The sequence below is a fragment of the Monodon monoceros genome, unplaced genomic scaffold (genome assembly GCF_005190385.1).
Source record: "Monodon monoceros isolate NGI ecotype Baffin Bay Population unplaced genomic scaffold, NGI_Narwhal_1 Super_Scaffold_15, whole genome shotgun sequence".
Taxonomy (NCBI): Eukaryota; Metazoa; Chordata; class Mammalia; order Artiodactyla; family Monodontidae; genus Monodon; species Monodon monoceros.
Genome location: NW_021703771.1, coordinates 88,628,191 through 88,640,540, shown reverse-complemented (window position 1 = coordinate 88,640,540; position 12,350 = coordinate 88,628,191). Strand labels below are relative to the sequence as shown.

The 12,350-nt window shown below is 48.1% G+C and overlaps 1 protein-coding gene across 1 annotated transcript in view; it reads right to left on the bottom strand.

The window, feature by feature from the left end:
* Nucleotides 1–239: 239 nt before the first annotated feature.
* FAM120B (family with sequence similarity 120B) overlaps nt 240–12,350 on the bottom strand; it is a 70,888-nt gene continuing 58,777 nt past the window's right edge. Inside the window, exons 10-11 of the mRNA XM_029223628.1 lie at nt 9,053–9,104; nt 240–1,029 (exon numbers count right to left, since the gene is read on the bottom strand). Of these exons, the coding sequence (XP_029079461.1) occupies nt 9,064–9,104 (41 nt within the window). The 3' untranslated portion in view covers nt 240–1,029; nt 9,053–9,063. The remainder of the gene's footprint in view (nt 1,030–9,052; nt 9,105–12,350) is intronic.

Here is a 12,350-nt window from a genome sequence, read left to right as displayed (position 1 = left end):
AGAAATCACTTTTTTCCTTTTAGGGAGTACGTGTGACTTGCATTTGAAGATGAGGACACCGGGGCCACAAAGTAGGAGGAGGCCAGGCAGAGTCAGGACCAGACCCTGCTGTCGCCACGGTAACCTCATGGGAGTCGTCTGCTACCTAAGAGGCCTGGGTTAGAGCCCCAAGGCCTTTCCAGCTCTAGAACTTTAACTACAGGTCCAAATGAAAATCAGAAGCAAAGAAGTTAGTCATGTTTTCTCATTAGTAACAGACTAAGCATTTATATTTGGCATAAACCACAAACTTGTATCACAGATCACCGTTATGACACGAAGAGAGATGGCAAACCCAACCAGACCATCTGTACAGCTGCAGGTTTCCCTGAGGACCTTGTGGAGAGTGCCGAGGAACAGAGCACATGGAATGCGGCCCTGGTGCCCGGCTCCTGGATGGGTCACAGCTTTTCCCTGGTTCTTGCATGTGTCTCCTTTAATGATGAGGTCTGGCTAATTCCTAGGAGCAAAATGCTCACCACAAACCAGTCATTTCCACTCACCAGTAGAAAACTCTAACTCCTGACAAAATGGCCTTTCTGACAAATTTAAACAAGGAATCAAAACCTAAAAGCTGTACCATGGACACATCAATGCATTTTACAAGGATCCTTGTATGTCAGAAGCCTGGGCCCACCACTGTGAGAAAGTAACTTTCTGTGAAATCGTGTTTTTAACTCAAGGACAGCTGTATGAAGACAGGAGTGTGCACTGGGCTGTGTGAAAATGAAGCAGGAGCTGTAACCACGCGCTCTGGACAGACAGCGAGGCCTCTGCTGTGCAGCCGACCAGAGGACTCCTGCAGTGTGGCTGAGTTCTCCACTCCCTATTCTCTCCCACGAGCGTCTCTGCATTTACATTCACTGTTAGGACGATACTTGTATTCGGGGTGAAGCTGCAGTGATGCTTCTGGGCGACGTGTCGCAGGTGGTTTTCCGTGAGCGTCTTCAGTTCTGCCTTGTCTTCCTGGCTCCCTTCTCTACCCACTGCCTGTGAAATGCACAAGGGGAACGGAGTTTAAAACACACACCACGTCCCATGCACGTCTTGGACTGGGTGCCAGTAACGTGTGAAACACAGTGTATTTTACAATGTGTCTTGACTGTAGATAAGCCAGAGGCACTATGTTCAATGTCCAAGTTTTAAAACAATTCTCTCTCCAATGGTGACAGGGTTCTGTCCCACCCAGCAGGCAGGCGTTGGCTGGACTGCCTGGAACACAAGTGGCTGCGTGAGTCTCCGTGGCAACCGCATCTTCTGAGCCAGCCCGCTCTTCCTGCCAGGACAGGACAGCTTCCTAAGCTGGAGGGCCTGGGTGTGCGGGGGGGGGGGGGGGGGGGGCAGGAAAGGAGGGGTGTGTCAGCTGCAGTTCCGTCCACAGGGAGCATCACACCTGAGGCCGTGTGTGTCTGCATGGGTGCTGTGCTGCCTGGATGTGGAGGAGAGTCTAGGAGAAGCTGAGGGACCCCCTGCCCCTGCGGTGCCCCCTCACTGAGTGTGGCCTTGGAGGCCCACGACGGGTCTCCTGATCTGACGCCACCAACCATGTGCTTCTTCCATCTGACCCCTGCTGTCCTCAGGGCTCAACATCATCCTTTCTTTGTGGGTCGCTCCTGCCTCGGAGATGCTGGAAGGTGCCAGCCCCTCTCCTCTGAGACGCTCCTCCCCGCGACCCAGGGCACCTGCACCCAACTCCTCCTGCACCCTCAGGCAGCTCTCCCTCAACCTCCCCTTTCTCCATGGTGTGTGGGTGCTGGTGCCCCAGGGGCTATTCCTAGTTCTCTACAAATGTGCTCGCCGTGTGCGCCTGCATCCGCGTGCGTGTGCGGCATCGGCGTCTCAAGGGCAACACACCCACAGGTTACTGCTGTTCTCCCCATGCTTCCAAGTCAACGCTACTGAGATCTTAACCCAACACAAGTCAGAAACCTGGGGGTTATTCCAAGGCCCCTCACCCTGTTTCCAAAGGTCACGCAGAGCTTCAGATTTTCTCAACTACATCATCCCTTCTGTGCCTCCAGAAGAAACTAGAGGTCTCTGCTCTAAGGAAACTGACCAACCCGAGGTAACAGAGCGAAGGATTCCAGTGCCAGGGCTTCCACAAGGGTCCCATGACTGAGAAGATGGCGGGTAGAAGCCCCGCCAGGCACAGACTTCCAATCCCCTTTTTAATGCCTGACTCTTCAACAAGAGCGGACACTCAAGAATCACCTGGCATCTGAGGAAAAAAAACTAAAGTAAAAACAGAGACCAAAACAAACATACAGAAAAAGAAACTTGGAAGGACAGTCTATGAAGGAAGAGAAACAAAATAAAACGAACTTATGGGTGTAATTAATCTCAGGTGTGAGAGAAAACGTGCAGTCTTGACACAAAGAAGAAAATGTGATAAAAACTAAGTATGTTGAGCTCTCAGAATTTAAAAACAGCACAATTAAAAAATTAACAGAAAGGATGGAAAATAAAGTTTAGGAAATTTCCCACAAAGTAGAGTAAAAAGACAAAAAGATATTAGGAGGAAAATGTAAGATAATTATAGGACTCAGAATACAGTGTCTAACCTCTGAGACAAATAATTGAGAGCAGAGAAAATGAAAGGAGGAAATCATCACAGAATCATTTGAGAAGTTTCCGGACCTGAAAGATGTGAATTGGCTTCATGTCACCGTCCATTCGGCAGGTGGGCCGCGCTGGAGATGGACTGGCTTCCCCCACCGCTCTGAGCAGGGGCTCCTTGGAAGCTCTTGCTGGTGGTCAGGTGTGTGCCAAGAAGCTGGGCTGGGTGCTGGACCTCCCTGACTTGGGGCCCATCAGGATGGCCAGGCCTAAGGCCTTTCCTTAGAAGCTCACTCACACTGACCTCCTTAGAGAGTGAAGGACACACCTTCCTCACCACAGGCCAGAGACAGACCCAGTGTGTAGAGGTTGTTAATTAAACAAAGAGGCCATCAGACTGACTTGGCTCCAAGGCCTTAGCAGCCTAAGTAAGCAAACCCTCAAATGCCTTGAAATCAAGGAACCAAAACCTAAGGACAACCCATCACAAGCAGCCAGAGAGGCTATGAGCTTCAGCCGGCCAGCAGCCTCCTGGCCTTGCTTCGCCTCCTCCCTGGACAAGGCTCCCCTCGGCTCTTACTGGTGACGCCTCCAAACAGATTCTGCTTTGGTGCGGCCCAATTTGAATTGATTTTTTTCCTCAAATAAACTCTTAAAAATTTAATATGCCTTAGTTTGTCTTTTAACAAAGTGAAAGAGAGTTTAAGTTAGCAAAGAAAAGACATGGAAAGTTGAAGCAAATGCGGCAAAATCTTGATAATGAAGAATCTGGAACATCCATTCTGAAGCTGAAGCTTCCATTTACTGCAGAACAATGGAAAGAACGGCACGTGCTAATCAGAGCATAAAGGTGGATTAAAAGAGGGAGGTGCAGAGGTGAGGGCAGGCTGCGGGCCACGGAGGGTAAGGAGGAGGACGCAACCGAGTCACTCACGAAGGAGGCAAACGCCTTCAGACCCAGCTTCCTTCCTCTGCAAACCTCAGAGATAGAAACAAAACCTCAGCGACGCGTGAGTGGTACTTTAGAAGCTTGACAGCGGCCTCCACAACAAAGCTAAAGGTCAGAGATGAACTGATGCCATCACACTGCTGTCTGCTGAGGCCAGTTTCAGCTGCCAGACATGTCTCCCTATTTCTTTGTATGCCTTGTGATTTTCTGCTGAAAACTGGACATTTAAAGCGTATACTGTGGTAATCCTGGAGATCTGATCCTCCTCGTCTCCTGGCGTTTGCTGTTTGTTGCTGCCGCCTCTGTGCTGGGGACCAGCCTGAGGGGGACATGTGAGGCCTGCTCACGTCTTTTCTGAGCCTGCATCCTTCCCTGGCCATGTGTGGTGGCTTTCTAAATTCCCCTGTATATATGCTTGCTTTTGAATGTCCTAACCCTTTAATGTCTGGCTTCCAGAAGAGCACAAAGGGAAAAAAGAGGAAACAAAAGCTCCACAGGGGTTGCTCCTTTAAATACTGTGGGGTTGAGACAGTGGCGGCCAGCGCCTGTCCCTCAGCAATCAAGAAGCCTGATGTGTGGCCCAGGACCTCACTGCCCATCCTGGCTCCAGCAAGCTGCTCTAGGAACGAGGACACGGCTGTCTGCCGAGGGCTGGAGGATGGGCAGCCAAAAGGGATGGATGGAAATTAATCACAACTAACCAGCCACGCCTTCCCCTGGAAGCTGCAAGCCTTCAGACTCCAGAGTTCCACAACAGCTCCTTCACACAGTTGCTGCCAGTACAACTGCTGTCCAGGCAGATGGGTCCCGGAGCCTCCTACTGCAGCATCGTCCCTGACATCACTCTCCTGCCATGAATTTTTGAATGTAGTATTTTTATTATTATTTCTAAAAGTAATTTTGATTTTGATTTCCTCAGTAAAAATTCAGAATGGTAGATTAATTTCCAAGTGGGAAGATTTCTGCTTTTTATCCTTCTGTTGTTGATTTCTTAAGTTATTTTCTTGTGGACAGAAAATATGTCTTATGTGATTTCTGCTTTTCACTAAATTGGTTGAGATTTACTTTGGAACATGTAATACCCAGTTAGACTTTTTAACTGTCCATTTATTTTTGAAAATAATATAAATAAAGAGGGCATATATTGTTCTGTATATTTCTATTACAGTAAACTTCTTAATGAAGTTATTCAAATGTATATCATACTTTTGTCTACCTGATCTGTATCTCTGAGAGAGAGATGTATTAAATATACTCTTATTGGGTCTGTTTCTCCTTGTATGTTGCTTATAATTTTGATTTATGTCAGGTGCATAAAGGGTATGACAGATTTTCCTCTATCATCTTTCTTCCCCCCTTTCTTTCTTTCCTCTAGAGTGTACCCCTACATTTTACAAACATACGTAAACTTACATTTTTCTAAAAACTGCTAGATTTATTCAAAACCTATTCTCTCTCTAAGCAAGATAAAAAATTTAGTCTGCCTTTACTTTTCACTTTTAAAAAAAAAAAATTTATTTATTTACTTGTTTATTTATTTATTTATTTTTGGCTGTGTTGGGTCTTCATTGCTGGGCGTGGGCTTTCTCTAGCTGTGGGGAGCAGAGGCTACTCTTCATTGTGGAGCGGGGGCTACTCTTTGTTGCAGTGCGTGGGCTTCTCATTGCAGTGGCTTCTCTTGTTGCGGAGCACGGGCTCTAGGTGCATGGGCTTTAGTAGTTGTGGCACACAGGCTCAGTAGTTGTGGCTCCCGGGCTCTAGAGCGCAGGCTCAGTAGTTGTGGCGCACGGGCTCAGCTGTTCCGCGGCATGTGGGAATCTTCCCAGACCAGGGCTCGAACCCATGTCCCCTGCGTTGGTAGGCTGATTCTTAACCACTGCACCACCAGGGAAGTCACTGCTTTTCATCTTATGTCCCAGAAACACTCATAACTTTCCTTATAATACTCTGATATTTTAGTCTCCAATTGTTTTTGCTTATTCCATTTTTACAGTTAATAATTATATAGCAATAACTATACATTTTACTGATTTCTTTGTTCAACACTTTCCTATATCCCATGCATTCCTGTTAGCTGAAGTGCTCATTTTGCTAGAGCACACTCACTTTCTTTTGGAAAAGATCTGCTGGTCAAAATTTTACAATTCCTAAAAGTGTATTAATGTTTTGCTCTGATGTTACAATGCTAATTTGGCTGACTATAGGAGTCTGGGCTCAAAATTATTTTTCTCCAAAGGAAAGCAAAGAAATGATGTGATTGCTGGAGAGAAAGCAGATTACAAAGGGTTTTTGCAAAATGGGAGGAATAACCAGGGGATATAGCTGATGCTTCAGGAGCCGGGCGGTGGGGGGAGGCTGTGGTGGAGCAATGCCACTGACCAGGTGATGGGGACTTGAGAGCACAGCTGAAGAGACTCATGGGTAGTTCATCCACAGGAGGAGACGAAAAAGTAGATATTCCCTCTGTTATTCTGGATTTGTCTATTTCTCCTGGCATTTGCTTATACAATTTAGATTTGATAATGCATTGATGCGTGAAAGAGGGCAAATGTGGCTGTAGGAATGTACAGGAAGCAGCGTTGTCAGCTGTGACTGAGGTTGGGGCGAGTGCTGGAAAACTAAGCAGGGAGGAGAGGTGAAACGTGTGGACAGTGGGACAGAGTGGAGGCTGACTTCCCTGAGGTCGGCGAGCGTGAGTGTTAAGGTGGGGCTGGTAAGGGTGACTGTGGGTTTTTCTCTAGCCACAGTACAAATGCAAAGGATTGGATTTAACCGAAGTTTGCAGTTTTACCACAAAACATAGTAAAATGAGAGAGGCAAAGCAGTCAAGAATAGATACAAGAAAGTCACTTTCATTACTGATCATGGAAGGTAAACAGGGAGGGGATACAGCAGAGAAGGAATGTGAGGACCAATGAAGGGGGCTGGACAAGTGGACTGGGGTCCTGATCTGACCAAAGGATCACCCAGATCTAGAGGCAGGAAGCTGTGTGGCTGGACAGTAGGTGTTTAAAACTGAAGTTATTTTTTTAGTGACCACAGAGGGGACCCAGAGCAGACTTCTCTCCTTCCCTTGAACTCTACGAGGCACTGGAACTTTGTACCACCAGAGGCCTCTTGTGCCTGTCTGCCTCCCCAGAGAGTCCAGATAAATTGGGGAGACTGGTTCAAGATGGCGGAATAGAAGGACGTGCCTTCACTCCCTCTTGCGAGAGCACCGAATCACAACTAACTGCTGAACAGTCATCGACAGGAAGACACTGGAATTCACCAGAAAAGATACCCCACATCCAAAGACAAAGGAGACGCCACAATGAGACAGCAGGAGGGGCGCAATCACAATAAAATCAAATCCCGTAACTGCTGGGTGGGTGACAGACACTGGAGAACAATTATACCACAGGAGTCCACCCACTGGAGTGAAGGTTCTGAGCCCCACGTCAGGCTCCCCAACCTGGGGGTCCGCCAACGGGAGGAGGAATTCCCAGAGAATCAGACTTTGAAGGCTAGTGGGATTTGACTGCAGGACTTCGACAGGAAAGGGGGAAACAGAGACCCCACTCGTGGAGGGCACACACAAAGTAGTGTGCGCATCAGGACCCAGAGGAAGGAGCAGTGACCCCATAGGAGACTGAACCAGACCTACCTGCTGGTGTTGGAGGGTCTCCTGCAGAGGCGGGGGGTGGCTGTGGCTCACCACGGGAACAAGGACACTGGCAGCAGAAATTCTGGGAAGTACTCCTTGGCGTGAGCCCTCCCAGAGTCGCCATTAGCCCCACCAAAGAGCCAGGTAGGCTCCAGTGCTGGGTCAGCTCAGGCCAAACAACCAACAGGGAGGGAACCCAGCCCCACACATCAGCAGACAAGCAGATTAAAGTTTTACTGAGCTCTGCCCACCAGAGCAACACCAAGCTCTACCCACGACCAGTCCCTCCCATCAGGAAACATGAAAAAAAAGATCTATTTCCAAAGCTGGGAAATAAGGTTGTAGGTCCTACAAGACTGAATGAAAAGTGACTAGACATGCAGATGTCCTTAAGAAGGACCAGCAGGAAGGGGTGAGGATATTTCAAACGTAAGAGATATACATGTATTAAAATAGCGGGAGACTATATCCCTTTTTGGTAAATACCAGATGGGATTCAAACACAAGACAAAGTCAGGAGCTATGCACACAGAGCTGTCGGTCAGGGTGAAGCATCAAGTGCAAAGTTACAAACTGAACTGTGATTCGTTTAGGGTTTGTTTTTAATGATGTCAACTGAAGGACACGTCTTATGAGTGCTGGTGAGCATGTCTGAGAGTGCTGGGGTTCTCCCAAGTCGTGGTTGTGGCCCAGAAGGGGACTTGGTAGTCACAGCAGCTCCAGGCCAAAGGGAGACAGCTGCTAATGAAGGGCCTGTCTTCTAACCCCTAATCTAGATTTTCTTCTATTATCAGAATCTCAGGGGTTGAGTTCAGAACAATCTGGGGCTTACTATTTCAATTTTTGGATTATCTGAAAATTCCTCCATGAAAAGAATTTCTCTGAACTTGGATTCATTTAAGATATTTTTTAACAACAAGAGCCCTGCAGGGCTCACAGACAAAGAGCAACAAATGTACCACTCATTAGTGGCATCATAAATTAGGCTTCCTGCCTGATGCCTGATGTCTGCTGAGCACCCGGGTGTGTCTTCACATGCACAGGCTCTGGGCTTGAGCCTAACAAGTGCAAAATGAAAAGGATGACACAACAGAAGCAGACCCACGAGTCTCATGCTGTGTCAAGACTACGCAGTTACCTCTCCCACCAGGAAGGTGAGAAGGAAGCTGGTACCTCTTTCGCTATACAAACACTTCTGAGGACCAACAGAAGATATGGTTGGAAACTTTACTTTTGGTTAGAATTTATAATTAGAAAACAATTCCTGGAAAATGACATAGCTAGTAGACATCATGTCTTCAAAGACAAGATCATTTGGGAAGCATCCTCACTATCTAGTGTTAAAGTTAGAAAAAGTGGGATATAATGAGATTCCCACTCATTAAAAGAAACCAACCATACCCACATCACAGATGAAGACACTGGAATGAAGATGTTAACAATGACCGTTTGGGGCCATGGAATCAGGTACAATGTCTAAAAATAAGCCAACAAAGGCGTTTCTTATATGATACGAGGGAGAAGACTGACAAGGATGTTTGTCCTCTTTACGTGATGCTGGGTCTAGAAGCCACAGGTCAGCCCCTCCTCAGAGAAGACAGGCACTGTCTGATTACTTCACTCTGAAGGAGGGTGCTGGGTTTCATGGCCAGACTCTGCATCTCTTTCTGTGCACACTTTTTCTGAAGGAAGCAAGCTCATCTTGAAACCAAGTTAACTTAGCTCCTTGTTGGGAGGTTTTAACATCTGAATTCTTTTAAAGTTTGGCACTTGACATGAAAGATGTATGTTATAAAGACAGATACTGTACCTCAACCTTTGATAAAACTGACTTGTTCTGAAGATATAAGTGGTGGACTTACCCAAAAGATGATTAGTATCTTCTCCATTGGTCAGGGTCATACTGTCTACTTCCTGCACCAAATAAATATGAAAACAAAAATTCAGAATCAAATTTCTCTAAAATTCAAAGAGAAAAAATGGCACATTTCTAAGTATGTATAAAAACAACACCTGAGTTATATTTGGGGCCAGAACTTTATTCTCTTTTCAGTTTTGGCCACCATAATTATTCCATTAAAGTAGGAAGCAATTAATTAAGAGGCAGCCCTGTGAGTGGAAGGAAGCAGCGTCAAACCTGCTCCCCTCAACTCCAGTTCCAACCGCCTGCACTGCGCCTGCACAGTCGCTGCTGTCAGTGAAGTCTGGAAATGGCCTTTCACGTGGAGACGGCTCATGGCACATTCTGCTGAGTGTGGAAAAGCGCGAGTGTGGTTCCCTCCACAGCAGAGCCCAGGGCTTCCTTGCCCCTGCCCATGGGGCTGCTGCCCACCTCCCGCCCGTGCTCACGGATGATGGGCAGTCTTGTCACCCACACCCCCAGGAGGGTAGCAGGAGGTCACAGCGGTGGCCAGAATGAGGTTTCCAGGCCCCACCCTTGTTATCACAGATGATCGGAGGCAGCTTTACAACAGCCCAGGCCTCCTACAGAATTACCACAGAGAAGTGAAAATCTGAAGAAATCACAGGCAAATTTGTGGCTACTGACTGTGGAATTTAACACATCATTTCTCACCAACAGCATGGAAGAGGTTAAACCATTCTCACTTTAGCTGCCGGCTAGCATTTTAAAAGTTCCGAAAGCTTTGATGTTCACCCCCTTAGTGAGGGGAGGTTCACACCTCTGCTGGTCCGGGGTCCCCACCCCTAGTTCACTGGATCTCAGCCCAGAAAGGTCTCACAGGCTTGTGATTCTCACCTCTCTCGGCCGGCCAGGCCCAAATGGAACGGCTGGCCTCTCATCAGGCCAGGGGGCGGCCGTGGGAAATCTCCCAACTTCTGGGCAGTAACTGAATACTCTCATTTTGAGGCATTCTTAGTTTTTCACTAATAGGAAGAATTTTGCCTGTTAACTCTGCCCTGGAAATAGTGACAACCTTCTGCTTGGACTACCTTAGTATCTCCAAAAAATACTAAAACAGGAGTTCAAAAGTAGACAATACCCAGCAAAAAATGTGCTGGCCAAGTGGAGATGACATAATTCAATCATAGCATAAAACTGAAAAAGTGGATTACCTAACCTGAAAAAACATATTCCTGTCCCAATAAAAGACTTTATGTATACAAATGTGTGTGTGTGTGTGTGTGTACGAAACATATACTATATGAAAACATCTGCAACTAGGAAACATACGTGCACTGCAGTAACATTTTCTGAGCACTCTCCATGTCAGGCAACATGCAAGTGCACACACTCCGGCTGTTCATGTGTGTCCCGTCGGAACTTCCACCACCCTACTCCTCAATTCCGAAGTCTGACACCAACTCAGTGCTCACCACCTCAATTTGCCTCTGATCTGTGGCCTCCCAGAGGAAGTTTTTCAGCCCCAGCCCTCTGGCACTAGCACCCCTTGACTTTGGTGTGGCTACTGTGGCCCCGACAGAGCAGGGGTTTCCTTCAAAGACCCCTTATCAGACGTATGTGCTGGGTGTACAGGGAAAACACCCCGGAGGCACCGGCACAAGCTCGGGAACCACCGACACCTGAAAGAGGAGTCGCAGCTGCACCTCTGGCCTCATTCCCTGAGTCGATGGTTCCTTAAGTCCACGTATCGACCTGGGTCCTGTGACCTGCACTTGAGGTTTGGTAGTGAGACCTGTGGGGCCCAGAGCTCAGGTCTCTGGCAGAGGAGGAAGAAGGGAAGAGACAGCACATTTCCCCGGGGGCCTCTGCTCTGCCAACGTGCCCGAAGCCTGAGACCAGGTGGGAAGACTCAGCAGACATGCACAGGCCTTGCTGGCATGCGTCCTCGACCCCTCTCATCAGCCCAAGGTGGTGGCAACACCTGGCCTTGTGCTCCTGCAGGTGACAACCTTTCACCCTCCCTCCCCCAGACCCAACCACTTCCTTGAATCATTCCTCCCAGCACCTTAAAGCCCGCCAGACCAACGAGGAGCCCCTTGTTCTCCAGTCACCAGCTGCCTGCCAGCACTCTGGTCCAGTCCCACTGGGACACTGCCGCCTCCAGCCTCCCAGAGGCCCTCAGCGTCCGGGTGTCCCCGTCCTTCTGCACTGACCTGCTTACTCTCAGGCTTGTGTCCGTCCACTGCTCTCTTCACCAACACCACTCAGCCTGACCTCAACCTCCACAGGGCCCAGTCCACACATGTAGGATACGTGAACGCGGGCAGCACCTGGGCCTCCGCACAACCAGCAGGGCTCCTGCCACTCCCCAGGGGGCCAGCTGTCAAGTCACGTGGGGTCTCAAGAGGAAGATTCCTCCCCAGCAGAGAACCAGGGCTGATGGTGAGTGTCTACGCTTCCGCCCTAAGGAAAGTCACTGTTTTTCTAATTTGCGCGAGGAGAAATTGCCAGACACTACTCCTGTCTGCCAACAGAATCTGAAGAAACTTCTTCGTTTACTGTAGATCTCTGCCAACAGAATCTGAAGAAACTTCTTCGTTTACTGTAGATCCAAGGAAAACTGTTTCTCCTTCTTCAATGTTAACACGCTCCTGAAATTTTTGCCATCACAAGGAAGTAAGGACGAAGCCAACATTCACGACCTTTTCTCCTTGGCCGGCAACCAGAGGAAACTCTGACCAGGTTGAGGGCAATGTCCTGGAGAGGATTTGGTGTTTAAGCAATGGCTTCTGGTCCTGTGGTCAAGTGATGGCTGAACTCATACAGGCCAAGCCTGCACAGTCAAGCTTTGCTTTGTTTCCTTCCTTTATTTTATTTTTAAAAAACAGCTTTAACTGAGGTATAGTTGACTTTGTTTGCTTTTTAATAGAAAAACAACTCTAATAAACTAATAACTCTAATAAAACAGGTCAGCGTGAAAATATTAAGGGAAACACTAGAGCTAACAGCAAGAGAGGAACAAGGTCTCAGAAAGGACAGCGTAGGGGCCACCAGAGGCCAGGTCCACGGGTGCCTTCCCTCCAGCCCTCAGCACAGCCTGCAGGAAGAGCCCGGCCCCAGGTCAAACGTCAGGGAACAGCCCCAGGGGATCTGTGATTTGCTCAGGCCAGGCCTCTGGCAGGTGGTGGACCCAGGTTTCGAGACAGCTTCTGCCTGTCTGGACCCAAGTGAAGTAAGAAAAGAAAGTCTGTAGCGTGTACTATTCTACAGGCTTCAAATTCAAGGGAGCACCAGGC